Genomic DNA, 23,506 nt, shown 5'->3' with positions numbered 1-23,506 from the left:
ATGCACACTTTATACCAGATAGTGATAGACAGAAAGTGTTGGAAGTTTTGGAAATATTATGCCCCAGTCAAAAACATTACAGATTGAATTCCATTGTTAAATGTTTGGTTTTGATACTGTTCTGATTTGTCAACTCAGGGCTTGATTTTCAGAAGTTCCAAGCACTCACAGTCCATGTTGACTTCTGCAGAAACTTGACTGTTCAACCCTTTGGAAAGGCAAATTCTACATTTTCCAATAGGAATAGCAGCAGAACAGCCACATTACGTGCCTGTGAAAAAGTCCTGAGGGAAAAAAGAAGTGGTTTCAGTGCTGGTTAAAAATGCTAATTCACAGTCTCAGAGAAGCCAAGCACCTCTGTGAAATCCTGACATAGTGACATCAGAGCTGAGCAAGGAAAAACACACAGGTGGAGTTGGAGAAGTAATAAATACAAACTCAAAGGCAAAAAACTGATTTAGGAACTGCTCTAGTGACTGAAGAACATCTCTAACTTCCCAGCAGGAAGAAAGCAGATGTTGCTCGTGTTTTATAGGGTGTAAATACACCACCTGCTTACCTGAAACCCTCCCTGCTCCCCAGCTAACACCTCCAGGCCTCTCTTTAGAGCCTGTACTACACTCACAGTGACACTGGAAAGAATCCCAATTTCCTGCTCAAGCAATTTAAGACATAAAAATTTCTACCACAAAGAGAAATTCTTGAAACCTCATCTCAAAACTGCTGTTTGGGGGCCTGCCAAGGAAAAGTGACTTTCACCAATCACAAAGCAAGGCAGGAAGGGCAATTTCCACAGAACATCCAGTTTGGAGGAGATTTCCTTAACTTCATCACCATAAAAAAATTAATATGTAATTGACTTTTTGTGACCCTGTGATTGCAGGAGCAATCCTGTTCCTTGGGGAATTTTCAGGGCAGAGACAGGAACTGATGGCTGTGTGTGCTTAAAGCAGGGAAACAAAACAAATCCACAAAGGCAGAGAAGTGGAAAACAACCCTGTTGGTAACACTTGCCCTCCTCTGAATCCCCCAACTCTGACATGGGAGCAATCAGAAGAATTGAGATTTAAAAACCCAGATTGCCAAACTGGCTCCAAAGTGAAGCCCTGTACTGCCAAGGACCTTCCACCAGCCAGAAAACCCCTACTTGAGCACTCCCATCGTGAGGCATCACACAGCAAACACAGCACAAGGGCTGTTCTATCAAACACATTCTTGCAATTAACAGTAATCCTGCCTCAGTTATCAAAGGATACATTTGGGAAGTGAAAGTAAACCCAGGCATGTCTCTGACTTAACAGCTCATCACTAAGATTTATCTTCAGAGAAAAACAACCTCCTCAGCCTGTGTCTGAGCACCAAGTGTTTAAATGTGGATATTTTGGCTACATCTCAGCATCAAGCAGCTTTTACAGCTTCACTGAACTCTGTCTGAAAGGGCAGGGATTCAAGGCACTGGTCTCTTCAGAAGGATCAGTTTCAAACGTTGTTGTACATTTAAACTCGTTCCTAAAAGGTCAGGCCACGTCTGAGTGCTGCTCCCTGACAGCACAGCATGGTCAGACAGCCCTGAAATGCTTCACATGGGGGTTTTTGTTGGTTTGGTGGGATTGGGCTTTTTTAAAGCAATCTAGGCTATCTTCATGGTCAGCAGTATAGAAGGAATTAATTTTTATCCACTGTATTTCAGAATAAACATTAACTGGACACAAGTTCAAAGGTGCTGCCTCTCCCAGGAGAGAATGCAGTTTTCCACACTGTCCTTGCAGCACAGCGAGATTTCTCTCACTTCTCCCTCCTTAGCAACAGCACTGAGGAATTACCATGGCTCACAAACACACCAGTGTGTTCTCAGTGATGTTTTCACTCCCTCAGAGACCTGGTGGATGAGCTGTGGCAGCCCCTCCTGCAGCTCTCCCCGCATCCCCACCTGCAGCACCGTGCTCCAGTCACTCCCTGCGATCACTGCTCAGGAGCTGGGGCAGCAGGAAGGTGGGAGGAGGTTTGGGAACCCCCTTTGGAACACAGAATATAAACCTCAGTCTCAATTTCCCTGCCAGCCTGGAGCAGGAACAGCTGGACACGATCCACAGGTACAGCCACCAGCTCCCACAGGAAAAGGGGGAAGCTGCTGGGGACAGGAATGTTCTCAACAGCTTTAGCAGATCCTCTACAATTCGTGCACCAGAGCCTTCCCTCTCCCCAGTCAGAGCTCACCTCTGTACAAGACACTGCTCTAGGGGCAGCTCATACAGAACAGGTATTTAGGAGGTACTGGGGAAATCAGGGCTGTGCTTCTGCTGTTGAGCTCACAACTGCCTGAAATGGTTTCATTTCAGAATTATCTCCATCCACTATTTGCAACCATGCCCGACAGCAAGCGCTGGCTCCAGGGTAACTCTGCACAAGTGGTTGTGAGGACATGTGGTTTAATGAGGACAATGTTAAAGACAACATTACAGAGTCACGAGCAGGGACAGCCCCACTGCAGCTCAGCAAGCCCCAGGACAAGTCTCAGCATACTCACACACCCCAAAATCTATCTATCACCAGAGTTTGATTCCTGAAGCAACTACACTTCTTAGTGCAAAAATGCATCAACATCCCTGTTGTCCTGGGAGTAGAAAGCAGCAGCTCTGCCAAGACTCACCATTCCTCAGATGTGTGTCCTCATGCATAAATAAAAAAGTGCAAGGAAAACAAATTTATGAACTTTCCCACATAATCTAAAAGGGCTGTCACCAGAATTCACCATTATTTTTAAGTTCTCACATACTTAAGTTCACTAACTATAGATCTGACATTTCTTAAGTCAGAGTGTGGACACAGAACAATTTTCCTCACTAGAACATTTTCAAGCAGCATTAAAGGACTCACCATATCCAAACAATGCCCCAGGCACAGTTTGCTATTGAATTAAGTCTTGTGGTACCAATTATTTTGGCCTTTATATACCCACAAATCAAGTTTAAAAGTAAGATAAAATAGATTTGGGTCTGGTCTGGGGCTATTTTTGCTCAGCAGTTCTACACACACACCCTCAAAAAACTTCACTGGCTTTTAGTCTGTGCAGCAATAGTTTGGTAAACAGGCAAAGCAGACCTTCCTTTACTGAAAGCACAAACATTATCCAATTTCTTGCCACAATATTTATTTTTAAAGGACATTAGTGTTTTTAAATAAGAAATTTAATAACTCATGTTCAAGTTAATGCTCCTTTAAGTGATTATCAGCAGCTTGGCTTTCTCGTTGAGGAAATCTGCTGAAGGATTTCCAGTCACATTAATGATGCCTGTTAATTGTGACAGAAGGACTGAAGACCCAGAGCAAGGGGATCTGTCCTCTCCCATAGGGAATGTCCTCAGATCCAAGGGTATGTGTATAAAACGTGTGTCTGTAATTAAATGAAGGCAGCTGCCCCTGGCAGGGCAGGCTCTGGACTCACCTTGCTGGAGGAGCTGTCGAAGTGCAAGCCACAGGCTTTGCAGCTCTGTTCAGAAGCAGTGGGAGAGGGGAAGGAGCTGTAGCCAGGGTTGGAATAGGCCTGGGCTCGGGCTGCCTGCGGCGGCTGCATCTCCTCAGGGGAGCCATCCACACAGAACCAGTTACAGCAGCTCGCCCACATAGTACCTGCCAGGCAAAACACGGGTCAGAGGTGCCAGGGACACGGGCTGCCAGCTGAGGTGACAACACAGCAGGACATGCAGGCCAACTGCCCACCCATGGTTCATTTTTAACAGCACATTTGTCATTTTTGATCCTTCCTGTGACAAGTGCACGCAAACCCCACACGCCCAGCCCAGCACGATGCAGCTTTGGTGAGAAAGGACAAATAAAGATCAAGAGAACTTCATTACTAAAACTTCATAGAGTTAAGAGACTACAGTGAAGATAAGATAAAATTTATGTTCCACTTGGCTATTATCAGATCCTGAGTTTGCTGTAACAGGCTGTTTCTATTTCACATAAGCTGTAATACTTATCAGGATGTAATAATGTGTCAGGAAAAGAACACAAAAGCTCAAATTATATGGCACAGAACAGTTAAATAAAATCAGCAACAGGATCATAGATGGCTACTCCTCAGCTTTATCCTAAATCCCTCTACAGATTTACAGCTACAAATCCAAAAAGATAAAATAAAAGCAAGGACAGCTGAGCCACTGATTTCACACACTGCAGTTCTCAGCTGAATTTACAGCATTACAAGGCTGAATCATCACACAGTAGGTCAATGTCAGTAATGTAAGAAAATCAAGTACTGGCTTTAGCAACTTGCTTGGGAAAACAATTGCAGCTGAGACACAAAATAACTTATTTTTTCAAATCAAATTTTATATGTGTACACACATATACACACTTACCAAAAATCATAACACAGTCCAGTGCAAAATGCTCAGTTCCAAAGCCTTCTCAGACCGCCTCTGCTGCAATATTCCAGAAATGCACTGCTACAAACTTGCTTTTGGGAGTTTACAAAGAAATCTGAATTCATCTGGGCATTCAGTTTGTGGAGCACGCACCATGTGTCATCACTTATGGGTAAACTGAATACAAATTGCCTCCTCTGCATTTCTGCTCTCACATGGGAGCTCCTGAACTGTTTCTTTTATGTCTTAAAAATCAGCTCCCTCACTGGTAGTGTTCAGCAACTGCTTGGTTTTATAAACTTCTGGAAATAAAACATCTTTCAGCTGCACAGCCAATTCACTGCTTTTTACTCAGCAAGTATTGCCACTGTGAAACCCTAGATTCCCAAGGGAGCGGGGCTGGTATGAATCCTAAAGGTTATTTGGTATAATATGTTCTTTTTTAAAGCTGTGCTAAATCTTTGGGGCTGATGTACTTGAATGGGGAAGATTTTGCACTCTGGTGCTGTTCCAGTATCTGTTGCTTTAGTGGCATCTTTAATCCTTTCAAAACCTGAATTTGGCTGGTCAGAGTCCCTGCTGTCCTGGACAGATGCCTTTCAAACCCCACAGTGTGAGCTCAGCCAGGAGCCCTCCCTGCAGGCTCAGCACATTGCAGCGTTTAAGTGCAAATCTACACATTCACGCCATGGATTCGTGGTGTAGCTGATGTGCTCATTGCTGCAGTGAAATAACACTTGGGCTGGCAACCAGATCTCAATAAAGAGTGTGGATTGCACTGAGGCTGGCAATGGGATCCCAAAAAATACGTGGAGGAAAGCACTGCACGAACAGAAATAATCTATCATCCATCTGAATTAGCTTTGCCCTGCAATCAAACACGCACTTTAGATGGCACAGATAAAAGAAATAATTACCCTTTTTCTCTCTGCACGTTAATTTCCAAGCTCTCTGTTGCACTCAGAAGTTAACAGATCCTTTCTTTTGCAAAAATACAGAATTTCTACTTGAAACCGTGCTCTTTGGAGGTTTAACTTGTTCCCAGGACTCACAAATCTAAACAGCATGAAAGTTGCACAGTCCAACAAGCATTCACAGCCTCCACAGCAGTGGAAAACTGTACCCAGAGTTCAGCTCCCTTCCTGTTTCAAGGACCCCTGCAAGCTGAAGGCCACCCACGATAACAGAATACACAAATGCTACTGCCTGCCCCCAAAAATTTTGTTTTCTTAAAAAAGACAGCCTACTAATTCACCCTGGAACATTGCAACATGTCAAAGATGGGGAAGAAAAACACAAGGCAGTGCACAAACTGGGATAAATTAAGACAGAGCTCAGCATTCAGCTGGGGTTGGAACTCTGTGATTGCCAGGAATTAAAAGGCCAACAAAAAGCTTAGATGTTGCTTTAGAAGAACCTTAATCCTGCTCAGCTACAAAAGCATAGACGGGAAATGCCCACAAACAAACAGCTGAACAACCAGGACTGTCCTCTGGTCTGTTACATTTTTCCAGAGGTATCTCTTCTTGAATAGAAATGAGCACAGATGTAAAACACCTCTGTAGCTGCCCACAGCTGCACTAAGACAGCAGCAAGAAATACAAGCAAGATTCAGCAGCTGCTTCAAGAGGGATTTTCCATTGTTCTGGACAGGATCAGCTTTAGAGCCAAGGAAATGAGCACTGCCACTGGTAGAGGACACAAAGTTACAAGAAAAATGACTCAGTGGAATTTCAGGATGACAATTTCCTTGATAACTCTACAATGTTTGCTACAGCAAAATGATTCCCTTATTTATTTTGTTACCCATCTGGAGGTACGAGGTCAGCACAGTCCAGGAGCTGCTCATTTCCCCGAGGGACGGAGGGATGTGGCAGTCTGAGAGTCAGAACCAGAGTCCTGCCCTGTACAAATCCTGTCAATCCCCTGCAAAGGAGCTGCTGTTCTGCACCCAAGCTGCTCCATAGCTACACCAAAGTGATGAATTAATACCCGACAAAAAAACCACCCAGTCTAAAGAGCTAATTCTGTGTTGTGCTCCGAGTCCAGGAAAATACTTACAGTAACTTGGCTAATAACAACGTGACAGCTTGGAAAGCTTAATGACAGCATGGATTTCAGGAATGCTCAAGGAACATCTTGAATAAAAGATGTGGACTTACTGGCATAGCCAATATTACAGGCACTACTGATAGCAGCATTACCCTTGGACAAGGTGCTTGTACTGCCTCATGGAGCTACAGAAACAACTGCCTGAGCCACGCAGCCGAGCTGGGTTTGGCAAACTGGAAGCTCCGTGGCAGGCAGCCAACAGTGACTGCTGGCAGCCAAAACCCACCTGCCCTAAATCCTAAATGCACCTTGTGCTTGGAGCATCTGCCAGGGCAAAGGGAGAGGGAGTTTCATCAAGGGTGGAGACACAAGATCAAACAGTCTATCCCGGACCTGCAAACACATCCACCCACACGGCAATCAGCACCTTGGGAAGAAGGGGTTTCATCTTCTTTCTTCAGCTGCTTTAAGAAAAGCCAGAAGAATTTCAATAAATGGCTGGGAGATGCTTGCCATGGACAAAGTGGTGCCAGCACTCCACCATGCTCAGCTGGACTTTTTATTGATTTGACTATTTATTTTTCCAGTATGAAGCTGTGCATGCCATGACTCTCTTCAATGCATTTAAACAGCACAGTGAAATTCATTTCATCACCAGTTCATAAACGCGTTCTACACAACGCCGCAAGTTCTGTATTAATTTAATTCTGAAAGAAATACCAGAGATGTCAAAGTTTTCCTCCCACACATAGCTGAAGACAGGATTCATAATACAGGATTGGATTCTTATACTTTCCATCTTCACTTTAAAAAGTGTTTGAACTCAGGTTCTCACTCTATATGCAATATCACTGCCATAACCTGGCAGTTGGAATAGCTGGAGTATCAGGGATCACAGCCTCCACAGAGGATTTATTACACATGCTGTTTGGATTTCATCAAAGGGTAGGCTGAGCCTGCAGAGGGAAACTGTGGTTTATGTTTGAATATAAAACCTGCCTTTATTTTCCTAAGGGTACAAACAACAAGGGACTAGAGCAAGCAAAGGAATATCTCGGAATCAATGAGCTTCCAGCTCTGTATAATAAAGCTCTCGAGGACTGGGTCTGGCTCCTTTTCATGACTGCTCAGGAATTCAGCAGCTGGAATGCAGCAACACCAAGGAGACACTTGAACCAAGGGATCAAAAGGAACTGAGCTCCCAAAAGCAGCTGATTTTACTCCCACACAAGGAGAAACCACAGCAGCAAGTAGTTCTGCTCCTGAGAGGTCTTTAACCACTGGAACAGCAGGGCTGATGACCCTCGAGGCTACTGCACATGGAGCTGGGTGCCAAAAAGGGAGGGAGATGCAGGAGAGCAGCTTTGCCAGGGCCAGCTTCCCTGCAGTGCTGTTTGCTCATCAGCCCCAACAGCTGCCCTCACATCTCCTCTGGTCATCACAACAAGCTGCTTTTCCATCAGCTCCCTGAACCACCCAGCTCCTCTCTGCCCCTCACCCATGGAGAGAAACCCTCCTTACCCCTTTAGGACCCTCTTAGGACCTTCAGAACCTGCAGTGAGCAGCTGGAGATGCTCTAAAACAACACAGGTCTGACCTGGACTCACACACTGTGTTCTCCACAACACTCATAAGACACCTTTCATCACAGCACACCAACACTGCCATAATGCTGATCACAAAATCCTTAGTTCCCGCCACTTCTAGTAGCTTCAAGACCAAGGACATTGTTCAGGAGGCCAGGAAAAGGTAGTGTGGCTTTAAAATACTCATGTATTGATAGCTGACATTTTAAATTACTGGTTTTGTTATTAATCCATGCTCTAAGCCCCTGCAAAATTAATCAGATCTCACTTTGATGAATGTTGTTTGAAACAGCTGAAGTATTTAATGAGTTAACCACCCTGGTGCCCCATTAATAGTGTTGCACAATTGCTCATTGTTACAATTTACTACTTTTTTTTTTTTATTTCAACAAACCTGCACTGATAAGAAATGCCTTGCTAAAATTAGTTTCACTAATGACCTACCACTTACAAACTGAATTCAGAGTTAGGTCAAAAAAATAGTATTTGCTTGATAACACAGCTATAAAATAATCTGCTCGAATGTCACTTATGTACAAAGTATTATTTTTATCAGCCTTTGTCCCAGGCACAGACCTGAATTCTGATAAATGTGAGCAGCCATATGTTGGGACAGCTGGAAAAGTCAGCAAACGAGCCACTTGCAGAAGGGACAAGGGAAGGAAGCAGGTTTCCAGTCTGAGCATGACATTTGCAGACGTGGTGTCTCAACCAGTACAGAGCAGGAGAAAAGGAAGAGATGGGACACAAATCTGTCACAAGGAATGTACATCTAATTTACTGTATAAAATAACTGGACTGAGACTGTCAGATTTTTATGTAGGGATAGGAAAAAATATGTTTATGAGTAAAGGTACTAATTCACCTGTGCCCAAGGTGACAGCATAAACACCTTGAAAAAATGAGTAAATAAATACCAGCACTGGATCACAGCTAGAAACAGGAGTGTTCAGGTGGGGGAGACACAAGAAATTGTGTTATGGAAGGAGGAAACACTTTTCCATTTTGTTCTGTGCCTTCCAAAAGCCTGGAGACATTTTCCATATCTAACGATCTACATATAAAACAGCAATAATCCTTACAAAGACAAATATTTAATTGCTCACCAGTCTGATCAGCAAGTTTGATGTCAGTTTAAAACTCTTCAGGTGAGACCCTGGTCAGCTACAAAGGCAGAGCGGTCAGGTCAGTCCGCAGCAAGCGCTCAGAACGGGGTGTCCAGGATTTCTGTGTCCCCTTGCTTGTGATCCTGTGTATCCAGGAGTGCTTGCACTGCCAGGCACATCAGGGGATGCCCTTGAACAGCACCCACATCCTCAAGTCCAGCGGCTGGCCAGAGCAGGCTGGCACTGGCACCCCATTCCTGACGCTGCCTACACCTTCCCCACGGGATGCACGCGGTCCCCGGCTGGATGCGCAGCTTGCGCCCACCAGCAATAATCCATCTGCAGCCCCTCTTCAACACAGCTGCACCTGTGCTTCTCCAGCCCGGAGATGCCTCCAAAAGCCTCTGTGTGTGGGTTCAGGAACCTCAGCAGATCCCAACAATCCAGCCAGGAGCAGATCCCGGAGCGTGGCACACAGCTGGATTCGGCAGCGCTGCTGCTCCGAGCGCGCGAGCCCAAAGGAAGGGAACCTGGCCACACACCAGCATTTTAATGAAGGAAGTGACATCCATTTACCACAGAGCAGAGAGTAAACAGGGCAGCCCGCTGGGGCAGGGTGCAAGGCAGAGCAGGAAAAAGCTGGAATGGGGCCACAGGCATTCAGCACAGCCACACACAGCTCTGCTGAAACGCCTGCAATTGCTGCTGAGCCCAGAGAAGCACCAAAACTCACTTCCCACCTGTGTGGCAGGGACAAAGCCCCCTTTATGCTGCTATAACCTGGTTTACATTGAGCAGACCATTTGCCAGGTAAACCCTTGGAAAATTGGCTTAACTGCAAGGAAAATTACGAGTTCTTATATACATGTCAGAAATCCAGCAGGTATTCCAAGAACATTTTGCAGCTGTAGCAGTGCTTATCAGTACTCCCAGCAACACTTGATGCTGTTCAGGAGGTTTAGACAGATCTCCACTCCAAATCCCACCAGCACTGTTACAAGCACAAAGGATCTCAGCTTCAAGCACCTTTTTGAAACCAGAGAGCTGCAATTCCCATTTCAAATGGAGAATATGGTTTTAGAAAGCTGTGGGATTTATAGAGCATTGCCCAGAAGGCTAATTCCAAAACAGACACCTTCTCACTTGACTCCCAGCTTTGCACCTGGAATTGCAAACTCAACTCTTGTCCACCTTCCCTCTCCTCTGTAGCACAACACCAAATTTCCCCCATTTTAACATGAGAAGCTTGGAAATCCTGTTTTGTAAGGAACTGGATACTTGGGGTGAGTATTATTTTAATATAAACTGTTTATTTTGACCCAAGGTTGCATTTTATATATAGAAAAACATTTAGACAAAAAGTTCTTTTTGCTATTAACTGTAATTAGGTCTCGAGACATCTGCCAAGATGCCTTTTTCCTTTGCAAGTCAGTGACATTCTTCTAGCAAGTTAACAGAAAACAAAACAAAGTGATTAATGAAATATGTGATTTTAGAAAATTATTTTTCTTACCTGGTCTATCTCAATTGTTAGTCCCATACCTGCTCCCAAGGGACATACTGTGACCTCAGGCTTATCTCCCTGCCACTCTCCTGTTATGCTGAAAAACAATTCAAAAAGCTGCTATGCTCTTTCACACTGGTTTGATATTCATCAGCAAGGCTGAATTAAGTCAGTTGTAATTATAGCATGAACCAAGTCAGGAGGAGAAGAGACTCTGGAGAAGCCAGATTCCACGGTACTGTTTTGTCACCGTTCCCAGCATCCTGCATGGGTGGATGTGTCTCTATCCTTAGTCCCACACCTGAAAGCATCACTCAAAGTGGAAATTCTCCACCAAAACGTCAGCAGAGAGCAGTCCAGGAATCCTAGACTATCCCCTCCCAAGTCAACCAGTCCTTTTCATTATGGAGAAAAAGATCCATATGCTGGATTTTTCTCTCCATTCCTTCCTATCCTGACAGGTTTTCTTGGATTCAGGTGCATGGGTCACTGCTAAAACTATAACTTTATATTGTAACTGAAATAGGTAGCAATAAATTCTCAGTGAAAACCTGAACATTTAAATAACTGTGCAGTTTCCCTTACCAGCCCTGCTCCAGGAAGGGTCCCTCCTATCCAGATTTAATCTCAAAACCCACCTTGACCACTCTTCCATGATAGCCACATGGCAACAGCTGGGGGAGGTTTCCTGGATCTGTGTCCACCTGAAAGCCAAAAAGTGGCTCTAAAGACACAGCAGGAACTTTTCAGGGAGTCCCCCTCCTCCTCTCCACACTACAAACACGTCCCTCTCTCAGCAAATTCTACAATGCCCAGAATAGAACCTTGCTGAAAATAAGTTTCTGCTGTGCTGCAAAATACTGCTGTGGACTCAGTGACTTCAGTGTTTGGGTATTGCAAACAAACAGAAGCCAGATCCACAGCTGAACCAGGGAACAGCTTGGAATCCCCTCTGCTGGAAGGTGATTTCATCATGGAAGAAGGTAACCACTGTCAGCTGGTTTAATGATACCCTTTTCCTAAATGGGGGAATTCGGGGAGCTGGAGAAAAAAGGGAAAGAGAAAGGATATAAAAATTTGTATTTTCATCACAGCTCGAGTTCCCTACTTCAGGAAAAAAAGAGATCAAGCTATTTCCATTGGAATCCCTGGCCCCAAAGGCCTATGCTTACAATTACACATCTTGTTTCATCATGACAGCTAATTACAAACTAACCAACACTTCAGCTTTGGAATGAAGCACAAGCACATGGGGGTAGTTGAAAGGAGAAGAAAGAGGTGCATTATCCCTGATGCAGCTCCTCCAAGTCAGGATTGGACAAGACTAGCCAGAATGACAGTAAGTTTTCCTGAACCTGGGATTGCAGTTGGCCCCAAAGCTCCACAGACTATCATTGTGTCTCAATGAGCTATCATTGTGTCTCAGGCACCCAGAATTGAGAGTGTTTGCTGATAAATTACAACACCAGTTGGAAATCCTGGAAATCACTTGTCATGCCAAGCCATGGGCTTATTTTTAACCAGTCAACTTCTAAACTTCACCCCTCCAAAATCAAAATATAGACTCAAAATTCCTCACATGCCAAACCTACTCTTCTCCCCACCTTATTCCAGGAGCTGCTGGCAGAAAATGAACCTGAACCCCGTGGAATTTGTACAAGTGGAAAAGTGTACGTGCAGTGGGACTGGATGCATCACAGCTCTGTGCAGACTGGCAGGCAACCTCTAACCCATTTAACTGGAGCCTGAAAAAAGATAATTTTTATTTGACTGGACTGAAACAGATCTGGATGTATATAACTGAGGCACATCGTAACAAGTACAAGCACTGCAGACTCATTTCATAGCTATGCCTATTCCAAATTAATCTGAATTCAAATCCAAACTAGGTGCTGAAATAGAATAAAATGCAGCTGCAGATCTCCTCCTTTGGCACACACATACAAAGACCAGCACAGACGTCACATCCAACATGGTGTGGGAAGCTCTGCCCTCCCAGGCTGCAGAAATACTTAGAAATTAGTCAGACATTAAAAAAAGGTCCAGGATGTTGAATACAAACCTGAGGACTGGTTTAGTTCTGAGATAACAAAAGATAGCACAGTAAAAAAGTGAGTTTATTTATGGTTTAGTCACCTTATCTGTGGACAAGGGAAAATACCCTACTCTCATGTGAAGGAAGTTAACACAGGTGGAACTTTGAGAGGGACTTTGAAGTTGTAGTCTCAAAGTATTTCCATAAATATTATTCTTGTGCCAATCTCCACTTAGCACGGAAGCATTTGAAATTCAGAATTGCTTACATGCAGTAATTCTTCCTGGAGAAGAGCCTGAAAACTGAGGGAAAGTTCAAGCCTTAGCACCCAGTGTGTGCCAGCAGGATGGGCATGAACTCTCTCCAGCATGTGTGGGACAGCTGTTGTGGAAAAGTCCATTTCCAACCATCTGTAGTGTTTGTTTCTAGGGCTGGAAGGTTCTACGCTTCCTTCACCACCATCCTTGTTTGACTGCTGTGCCTTTCTCCCTCCAGCCTCAATCCCTGCAGATTAAGGACTGAGAAATCTGAAACCAAGCAGCCTGAAATCTGGGCTTTATTCAACCAGAAACATGAACAAACCCAACAGCCATCTGGTCCCATGTTTTTGGTTGCTGAGCTGAAGGGGCACAACCTGAGGAGATTCTGCGAGAGCTCACACAGGCTGACAAACCATTCAAGTAAATATTTGTCTCAGGGAACTAAAGCCATGATCCAAAAAAAGGTATTTCTCCTTTATTGCCACATCTCTGTACATCAATTATGGCAGAACACTTAAGTTCTTTGTCAAGCCTTTTAATCACCTGGGTGATTAAAAGAGGCAGGACGGGCATCCTTTGATGGCAGAGCTCACCTGAACCCGCCCAATTCACAAAGTGCTGAACAGGGAGTCCCAGTGGGACCCAGCCCAGAGAATGCATTTTTACACAAGACTGAGAGGACAGGAGGCAAGGAAAGCTTCAGCCAGGGACCTGCATCTCCTGGATTCCCTACCTTTGTCACAGAGGGGAAATTTCCCATATATGGCCCATGCCAGCAGGGTCACATTTCATCAGTGCAGGCTTCTGGCAAGCCCAGACATTCAGACATCATGAGTCAGTGCTCCAGAAACCACTGGGGTCTAGAAACCAATAAATCTACTTCATTTTGGTTGGGACTTTTAATTCACCTTCTGCTGGGGATTTTTCCTCTCAACCTTTGCAGTACACAGGCACTGCCACATTTTCATTTTGCTTCTCTGTAACTGGCAGGAGCATTTCTTTCCATTCTGGAGGTTTTTTGCTTTGTAAAATGACAAGATTTTCATTCTAGACTAACTCCTGACGTTGGAGCATGAAGAATAAAACTGTAATTATCATGGAGGCTGGTAACATGCTAAGCTGTCTTGTATTTTCACACAGCCCTCTAACAACAAAGAATATATATATTTTAACTAAAACCTCAAAATATCTTCACTTCTGTCCTCAAATCCCAAACAAACTACTTATCTGGCATTTCAGCACAACCAGACAGGACTGCTGCCAGTAAGAAGCTCCCTATGACACAATCTTTTCCACCACTGACCTGATAACATCAGCATGACCTTCTTCTCTTTTGAACTCTACTTTTCTCAGTTCAATAGTTCAGCAGAAACTGACCCATTTTGGATTACACAAACAAAATCAGATACTAGATATTCCTATTAAAAAAAGTTAAAATCCAAATTTCAAAATATATCATTGGGTAATTATTTTCAGATTAGTAATGGGATAATACGAGAAAATTCAGGGTGAGGATTTTTAGTTTCAGTTTCCAGCTCTGAGTCTGGGCCACTTCAGTTCTCTGTGCTTAAGTCTTCCATACATACAATGCAGATAATGCCCATCAGGGAATGGAATCAATATTTCATTTCCTTGAAGAAGTTCTGTATTCATAATGGAATTAAATACTTTCAGAGAACTGCAGAGCTCAGAGAAGTGAGGCACTTAAGAGTACAAATGCTAAGAGTGAACAACCTCCTTGCAATTCTGCAGAGCATCCTAACAATTTTACAACACATAATATTAAAAAAAAAAACAGGACGAAATGATGATTTTGAGGCCAAATTCATGTTTGATACAAGTGCAAAAGACAATGCAAGTCCTGTTCATTTTGTGTGGCTTTTTTTTTTTAACTCCTTCCCAGTTCACAGTGAAAATTAGGGTCAACATGCAGAATAAAATATTGCTCAAAAAGCTTGTTTTTACTTAAGGGGACACTTCAACTTAAAAATAAAAGTGTTACTGACAAATGTGGCCTTAGAAAAAAACAACAAATCACTACAAAACAAACAAAAAAGACAAACATTCTTGGCACTTGAGGTGTGAAAGAGGCAGCATGCTGTCAAACTGCTGGCTAGGAAGACATCAAGGATTTTAGATTTCAAATCTTTTGTACATGTTGTAAAAAAACCCTTTTCCTTAGAAGTTTAGAAGGTTTGGTTGATACATTGAGACCGTTTCCTCCATGATTAAGGCTGATCAGTCAAGCACACAGTGGACAGTAACAATTTATACCCTTTTCTTCACATTTTCTTTCATTAGGGGAGTTTTTAGGAAATACCACCATGTATTAGATTTAATGTCAAGCCTGAATCCCTTATTCCTGCCAGAGCAATGAAAGCTTTAGCTCATCTTATTAACAGCCACATCCAGAAATAAAAAAGCAAGCTCAGGCCTCCAGAACAATGTCTTACCAAGAGAGTTTGGCTTTGGGCAGAGCAGCACTGAGTGAGACAGGCCTCATTCCAAGAACGATCATCTTACTTCCCTCAGACAAAGTAAAGCCTTTCATGACCCAGGCTGGGCTCTGGCCTACATTCTCTTGGATGAAAAGGCTTCATTATATGCAGTTGAACACATTGTTTAAAAACCTGATATGAACAGCCTTTACCGCAGCAAGAACTGAACAAACTGAAATCATGCAATGTTAAGGGTTCCAAGGGACCAAAATGGCAAAACTGTATTAAATGTGTTGTGTGTTCTCTCTAAAACACACACAGTTTAAACCCTGAAATAGCTTTATCACCCATGGCAGAGTTCAGAGATGGTCTCAGGGTGATCAGATAAGGTTATTTGCAGATTTAAGGTGTCTCTGAAGTCAGATACAAAGAAATGCTGCAAGTGCTTTGCTCCCAAGTGTGTTATTTTGCCATACACAAGCAGTCATTTACGGGTGCTTTGAATTCTCCCTGCACACCCTATAGGCATTCCAAGTTGCTCCTGAAGCCTGGCAGCAAGCTGAACAACATATTTCAATTCTTTCCAGGAATTCCTTCACTCAGAATGACATTCCTGACTTAGGTATTTTCGTTGCAAAAATCGGTCTGTGTTTTGTATTCGAGTCAGAGGAGCAAGTAACAAGTAACAGCAATAAAGCAACAGTGATAAATAACAGCAGGAGTAGAAGGAAGTAGCTTGCCAGAAAGGAGGCTGATGATTTGGGCTTTATTTTATTGAATTAATGCTTCAACTCTTATTTCTCTTTTGCATAAGAGACTGAATCTTGCTCCTCCCACTCCAGAGCCTTCTGCACAAGAAGATGCACAGTGACAGACGAGGTCTGACTGAGCTGACAAGGAATTCCATGATCCCCTGCCACAACTGATCAGCCTTTCCATCTGAGAGACATAAGGCATGGATCATGCAGTATCAGCCTCTGCCTGACTGGCAGGAACCTGGGCCCTGAGCTTCAAGAGCATGAAACAGCCCCTTCATAAAAACCTGCTTCCATTTCTACTTTTTGGATTATACAGTCAAAGAGGACTTGGAAATCTACTTGGAATCTGAAAAATAAACTGTTTCCAAACTCTCCTGCAATGCTTGTGCAACAGCCTCAGGACAGGCAGGGATCTGGCCAGCTGTGCCACCAGCCACAGAAGCTGCATTTTAGAACTCGCCCTTCTCTGGAACAATTGGAACTTTCTCCAGGCTGAAGTCTGCACACAGAGCTCAGTGTTTCCCTGCAAGCACACAACAGCTCCATTATTGTTTAACTACCAAAAACCAGCTCCAACAATCTATCAAGCTTGACATTCTATCCGTCTCTGCTGCTAGCCCAGACTGCTGGGCATATATATAGGAAGAGGTTCATGGATTCAGTAAGAAAAAAGTTATTTTGTTAATCTAAACAGAGATTTCCCTTCTTTTAACCATTAATTTACCACTTTAAAAAACTGTTCAGGAACCCAGAGGCCTGTCTGTCCTCCAGATTATCAAATTCAAGTGTCTATAAAGAAATCTATTCCAGCAGATGAATAAAAGCTCCTTTTTAAGATACATATAAAACAAATTCAAAGGCAACCCCACAGAGAAGGAATTGCTCACTGCCTCAGAGCTGCAGCTTCCAGCCTGGCCATGATTATTTTAACACCAAACTACAGCAGAGCATGAAGCTGCTGCTTATCACCCTCCGTGTCCAGGGACAGCACTGCTAGGCAGTTTTCCAAGTACTCGTGGCCCAGGTAAACTCCTGGAAAGCACCAACACTTCCATGGAAGCAAATCTATTAATGCATGGCACAATCTTGTGGAGGATGACCTCAAACACAGGAATTGCTCATCTGAGTGATGCCAGTGAGCTGAGACTCTGGGTGAAGGCCATCCTCAGCAGCCATTTCGCTCTGAGCAAGGTATTCTGACATCAACAAAAAGCAGCATCACATCAGTTCCAGTCTGGAATTCTGTGGGATGCAGTTCCTGACTCATCTGGGGAAAGGCCAAAGCAATAAAAATTCAAGTGGTGTGGATTCAGTGATGCCACTTGTGACATTGCAATTTGAAATCATCCATGTGTATATATAGAATATATAATGTCCAAAGGAACCATCCTTCTTACAGCAGAGGTTACCACGCAACAAACTACTCCCTAAAGAGAGTATTTTAAATTTAAATTACACTTAATGAGTTTCAAATCTCACTTAACATCAGCCTAAACTAAAAGATTCAAAGCATATGCTCCTTAAGTATATTCTTATAAGCACATCCCACAACCTTCTGAATATAAATAAAAAGTGGCAGCATTAAAAAAAGCTGATGTTTAATGAATATTTTAGTCTCCACCAAAATAAAATGTGGGAAATCCTATTCCAAGACTATTTAGCAGAGGAGCCAAAGGGTATTAGAGAAAGAAGCCTGATTAATATTTTTGAGTAAACTGAAAACCTCAACAGCAATTAATATGAAGAAGTTGTAGATTTTATAGGCACTGAGAAGAATTAACAGCATCTCAGAACAATTCTTTCTTAAGAAAGTCCCTTATGGGAACATAAATTTAGCAAGCCAAAAAGGCCTTTCAGAGGTTTGAATAAGCCATCTCAGTTCTGAGAAAACCAGCTGAGAAAGAAGAAAAAACCTAATACAAAATCTGAATTCTTGGTCTGACAGCTCTTCTCTTGGTTTCTTAACGAAGAGGGTAATTTTTCAACCTTGCAATGTTGTTTGAAGACTAAATAATCAACTTTAGAGCCACCTACCAGCAGGGGGTAAGAAACCTTTGCATGCAGGTGAGTCCTGGTCCTGACATCAGCCCAGCAGTGACGGGATTGTCCCACCTGTGAAATAGAGATTCCACTTACTCATCCCTGCAAAGCATTCCCTGCTCCCTGGATGCCAGCTCAGGGAAATTCACACTCCAAATCCCTGGCTTCTTTAAGGACAGTCCCTGGGCAGGGGGGGAAACAGGCTTGATGGGAAACCACAGAGAGGGATTGTGAAGGATAAAGACTGGGATTACTCTGGGGAGCAGGAGCCAGGGTGGGGTTTCACAACGGGCAATCAGGGGAGGGCTGGGGGAACATTTGTACCAGGTAAATACACGGAAGTGCAGAGCACAAAGCACAGGCAGTCAACAGCAGCAGCAGAGATCTCACCAGGGCTCTGGCTGAGCCACCAGAGCTCAATCCAGACTGCCAGCAATACCCAGGTAAAGCTGGGTTATGTCTGCAGTCAGAGCTGGGACCAGAAAGAAGAACCAGTTTCTCTTAACTAGCAGGTACCCAGAGGTCCTCTCCCTGCACAGCAGCAGATCACACACAGCTGTGTCCAAAAAAGGGCCACATGCACACACTGTTCTGCAGCTCACACTATCCTGCTGCCCACAGCGTGTTTCATTAAGCACAAGAACTTGCTTCGATGCATTTTGATTTCTTATCTTCAAATCAGGCTCTGCATCCCTCAGGACTGCTCAGAAGGTTTAGAGAAGAAATGGAGCCAGGTGATCTTTAATTAGATGATCTTTAAGGTCCTTCCAACCCAGTCCACTCTGTGATTCCATAGCCTATGAATAAACATTGTAAGGGACAGGAAAGTAGCCTAACCTTAATTAAACACCATTTTTCCTACACTGAAACCAACACACCCCAGGTGAGGAGTATTTTACCCAGCCAGACCTGAGGACAGTGCTGGGTCAGCCACAGCCTGCCCAGCTCCACTGCCCCCTCCAAGCTGGACTAGGAGAGCCAGAGCACAGGCAGGCACACAGAGCAGACCGTGGAAATCTGCTTCCACCCCTCCAGGCAAAAACTGGTTCAAAGTCCAAGCTCCAGGTTTAATAACAACATTGGCTGCTCAGCCCAGATCATGCTCCAGCCTAATTGAAGTTTACAACCTCAGTTGTTATTAACAACAAACCATGGTGCAAAGTTGCACAAGAAGTGAAAATGACATCATTTAAAAAACAAACAAACAAACAAAACAACACAAACCCACACTGAAGTCAACAACAATAAAGAGAAAACTGAAGATGTGAAGAAGGCAGATTTCAGTCATAAACTCAACTAGTGACCACTAACCTCCCAAAAACTCATATATATTATTCCTTTGTACTCTCAGTGCAAGGTATTGCATTCAGCTCCCATTTTAGGAGCCAAATCACACAGTACCTAACAATGAGAAAGTCTGAGTCTCACTGAAAGCCATCCTACTTTTCCTACCCTACAATTAAACACAACACTTAAATGATGACTTCAAAACTATCCCAGTTCAGCAAAAACTTGAGCAATTAAGCATTAACCCATGAGCACCACTGTCAAGGCAATCAGCCTTTAATTAAAAGTTCAGCTGCTACAGATGAGTGGATGTGCAGTCACAGAGTGCTGCAGCTGGATAACTCTGCTCCAGGATCCCCAGCTCCCAATGGGAAACACAGCAGCCAAAGGTGATTGTTTTGGTTCATTAGGCCCAATTGTGCCACCAAAACTAATTGTGATTACACAAAACAACTACAAGATCCCCCCCCCCCATCACTGTGGGCACAAAGGTGTTAAGGAGATTCAGTTTTTGATGGGTGTAGGTAGGTAAATCCAAGGATCTGGAATTGGTAAGAAACATTTGAAGCTCATCACAGTTTTCTGCTTCACTCCTCAGCTCTGGAAAAATGAGGGAACAATGGGAAAACATAGGATTAAAACTCCTTTTGTTTATGCAATCATGTATATGCCTTAATGATCATCTGTCTTAAAATCTGAACTTCAAAGTGTGAAAATACAACCCACCAGAGTGTAAACACAATAAAATACCAACTTAAAATGCACCTGTCTTCTCCCATCCTAATGATATGGAGAGCTAAAAACCCTTCTTGTAGAGCCACTAAGTTGTTCAATTCCACAGTCAGGTCAGGAAGGAGAGAAAACTGCCACGGGTCCCTGCACTGCTGTGGAACAGCAACATCCAAGGTTACATCCTGTGCTCCCCACAGAAGACATGCTGTGTGTCACAGAGGAAGTGAGCCCAAATGAAACACACAAATAAACCCTTTCTGTCTCAGCCAATGAAACATTGCCCTGAGCACAGCTTAACCCAAGAAGCATAAAATTAAACTGTTCCTAGGGTTTATCTACCTTTAATGCTACACTTGACTAAGCACTCCTGGCCGTCCTTGCAGCGTAGGGAAACACCTGAGTTTTTTCTGGAGTGCAACTGGTCCTTTATCACGGGGTCAAACACTGAGCCTGTCCATCCTCAGCCTTTTAACCCGAGGAGACCCGGGCAGGACCCTGTTCTCACTCCACAGCTGACACTTAATAACCTGCAGACACCAAAATATTGCTAAGAAACCAGAGAATGAGTCAACACTTTCCCCACAGGAAACACCTTGACCTGCTTACGAGAACAAACTGTTGAGAAGGACACTCAAGGACTTTTATTTTCTGAACTTTTACTTTCTGCAGCAAAGGAAGCACCTTCTCAGCTTTCACTTTGCAGTACACCCCCAGTTTGGAGCAGAGAAGGAAATAATTTATATCCTTAACACCAAATTACACTTTGGACATGCTAAAATGCGAAGAGATAATAATTTAAGCAGAGAACTCTACAGAAGGCTGGTGCTTATCCAGAATTCCTCAGCTCTCATAGCAATTTGAGCAGAATAACCTACTGAACCGCAGAGGCCCTTTGGGAGCAGAACTCAGAAAGGGAAGAGTTGCTCATCACCACTTTTAAACGTGACAAAAAAGGCCGTGCCAGAGTCACACTCCCCCTCTTGAGGGAAACCCTGTGACCCCATCTCCCCAAGGTGCTGCACCTGTCCCAACCCGAGCAGCCCCATTCCCCCTGCCCTGTGCCCCCAAGTCCTGGCAGCTCCTCCTGCCCTCTATCCCCCTACGTTTGCCAATACCCCAATCCAGAGCCATTCCCTCACCCCACAGCCGCTGGATAACCCTCAGTGACAGCCATAGGGCCTCACAAACCCCACATTTACCTGCTCCCCCTCCCCTACCCCATCCACCCTGCTCTACCCTCCCATTGCCGCACGCCCCCAAACACCGGCAGCAGCCTCAAATCCTCTCACCCCCCGGCCCCAAACCCGGCAGCTTCCTCACTGCCCCACATCCCCAAACCCTCTTGGGCTGGCAGCTTCTCCACAAGCCTCACACGCGCCCCCAAACCTGCCAGCTCCCCTCAGTGCTCCACTCCCTGAAATCCTGTCAGCCTGCCCAGACCCTCTCAGCCCCCCCGAGGCCTCGCAGCCCCACACACACCTCTCACGCCTGGCAGCTCTCTCAGCGCTCCGCAGTCCCCCGACGCCAGCAGCGCCTCAACAGCCTCACCTTCCCCCTAAGGAGCCGTGTCCCGGGTGGCGGCGGGGCCGGCGGGCCTGCAGCGGGCGGTCCCGTCCCGGTGCCGGGGCTCGGCGGCGGCGGCGCTATGGCAACTGGCCGCGGGGCCGGGCGGCCGGAGCGGCCCCAGGGGAGCCGGGCGGGGCAGCACCGCCCCCTGGCGGGCAGGAGGACTGCGCGCTGCCCTCAGCAGTGGCCCCGAGAGCCGCGGGTTCGAGACCCGGCCCGGGCAGGTGGGAGGCGGAGGGGACACTGCGGGGTCCCCTCTGTGCTGGGGGTGTCCTTTGCACGGGACACGAGCACACACTGAGAGATCACAGAATGAATCCGGATGGAAAACACCTCATCGACCACACCAGAGCGCTGAGTGCACATGCAGACTTTCCTTGACCCCACCACCGCCCTGGGCAGCCCAGTCCAATGTTTAATCACCCTTTCTTCCTCCTAATGTCCAACCTGAACTTCCCCTGGCACAGCTTGAGGCTCCTGTCCTCTCATCATGAGATACAGACACACATCCCTATACGTGTTTACACATACATACACACAATGAGTGTAAACACACACCTATATGTGTATTTTTTATGTACCAAGGGCAAATAAGCCCTTACAGCCAAAAGGCACGCCTGCTGCTTGGAGTGAGAGGTGCCCTGCCTGCCCTGGGATGGGATTCACTGCCCTGTTCCAAGCCTTTCCAGAGGTTTTCCAGGTGTTTTGGGCCTGGGGAAGAGGCAGGGAAAGAGGACATCTCGAGCTCTGCATTACAGAGCTGCAGGAGCGCCCTTCTGAGCATGGTGGGGAAAGGCTGAATGAGGATATTTAGGTCAGAAACTTCTTTAAGCCTGATTTTACTACACAAATTTAGGCCAAACGAGCCTGAGTAGGAAGTCAAGTTTTCCCAGATGGGGTAAGAGGTTCCCGTGACCTGAACGCTCCTGCTGTCCCCACACTGTGCAACAGGCAGCACCCACAGTGACACCCTCCCTGCAGCAACACAGCCAGAAATTCAGGACACCCCGTGACCTCAGAGAACAGCCAGGAGCAGAAGAGCTGCCACACAAAACCCAGCCAGGCCCCAGATGGATCCCAAAAGGGAAAATACTCCCACAGCTGCATTTAGCTGAATGCCAAGGAGAGAAAATCCCCCCCAGCCACGATTATGCCAAGGAAAGCTGGGATGGGAAGCTTTGAAGGAGCCCAGACTTCACACCATCACCTTTCCTGACAGACTGGCAGTGTCCCTGTTGAGTCACCACCCTGTGACTCCCTGGTGACTGAGTGCAAGGGTGGAATTTCTTCTGGCATTTCTCAGGGATCACAGGGAAGATGCACACATGGTTGATCTCATGCTGAGTCTAACAAGGGTTCAAAGAATGCTGTTCCTCTTCTTATCCTGCTGGTTAGGGGAAGGAAACATCTGGAAAGCCCTCTTGGTTCAAATATAACCCCAGAGGTTTCTATTTGGCTCTTCCCTGCTCCACACTCCCCCACAAGAGCTTTGCTTCCCCTACAGAACCTCAAGCAGGGAGATAAATTAGTAATTGAAATGTGTGTACACCACCCCTTTATCCACAGCTCCAAGACAGGGGCTAGCAAGGAATTAACTGACAAGAAATTAGCTAATAAGGTAAATTTCTGCTTGAAAGTTCCAGCCACGTCAGCACAGATCTCCAGCAGACAAGAAAACCATCCTCTTCCTCCTCACCCCCTCCAGCCAGGCTAAAATCCCTGGAACCTCCCCTCCTGAACTTGGGGAGCCCAGGAATGCAAATAAATACATA

At 45.0% G+C, this 23,506-nt stretch overlaps 1 protein-coding gene across 19 annotated transcripts in view; it reads right to left on the bottom strand.

The window, feature by feature from the left end:
* The window catches only part of RFFL (ring finger and FYVE like domain containing E3 ubiquitin protein ligase), a 31,185-nt gene that overhangs the window by 7,319 nt on the left and 360 nt on the right, over positions 1-23,506 (bottom strand). For 2 of the 19 annotated variants that reach the window (XM_086859913.1, XM_086859905.1), the window contains exons 1-4: positions 21,648-21,818; positions 18,144-18,221; positions 10,628-10,715; positions 3,446-3,630 (exon numbers count right to left, since the gene is read on the bottom strand). In XM_086859913.1, the coding sequence (XP_086716039.1) occupies positions 3,446-3,625 (180 nt within the window). In that variant the 5' untranslated portion in view covers positions 3,626-3,630; positions 10,628-10,715; positions 18,144-18,221; positions 21,648-21,818. Of the gene's footprint in view, positions 1-3,445; positions 3,631-4,364; positions 4,498-9,114; positions 9,622-10,627; positions 10,716-11,256; positions 11,556-16,569; positions 16,633-18,143; positions 18,222-19,460; positions 19,491-20,507; positions 20,665-21,647; positions 21,846-22,941; positions 23,119-23,430; positions 23,471-23,506 lie in introns of those variants that run through there. The other 17 variants (XM_086859912.1, XM_086859904.1, XM_086859916.1 and 14 more) reach the window with 14 other exon arrangements.

Source organism: Cyanistes caeruleus, chromosome 21 (assembly GCF_971803275.1).
Source record: "Cyanistes caeruleus chromosome 21, bCyaCae1.hap1.1, whole genome shotgun sequence".
Taxonomy (NCBI): Eukaryota; Metazoa; Chordata; class Aves; order Passeriformes; family Paridae; genus Cyanistes; species Cyanistes caeruleus.
Note: the sequence above shows the minus strand (reverse complement) of the source record. Positions and strands in the feature narration are given on the sequence as shown.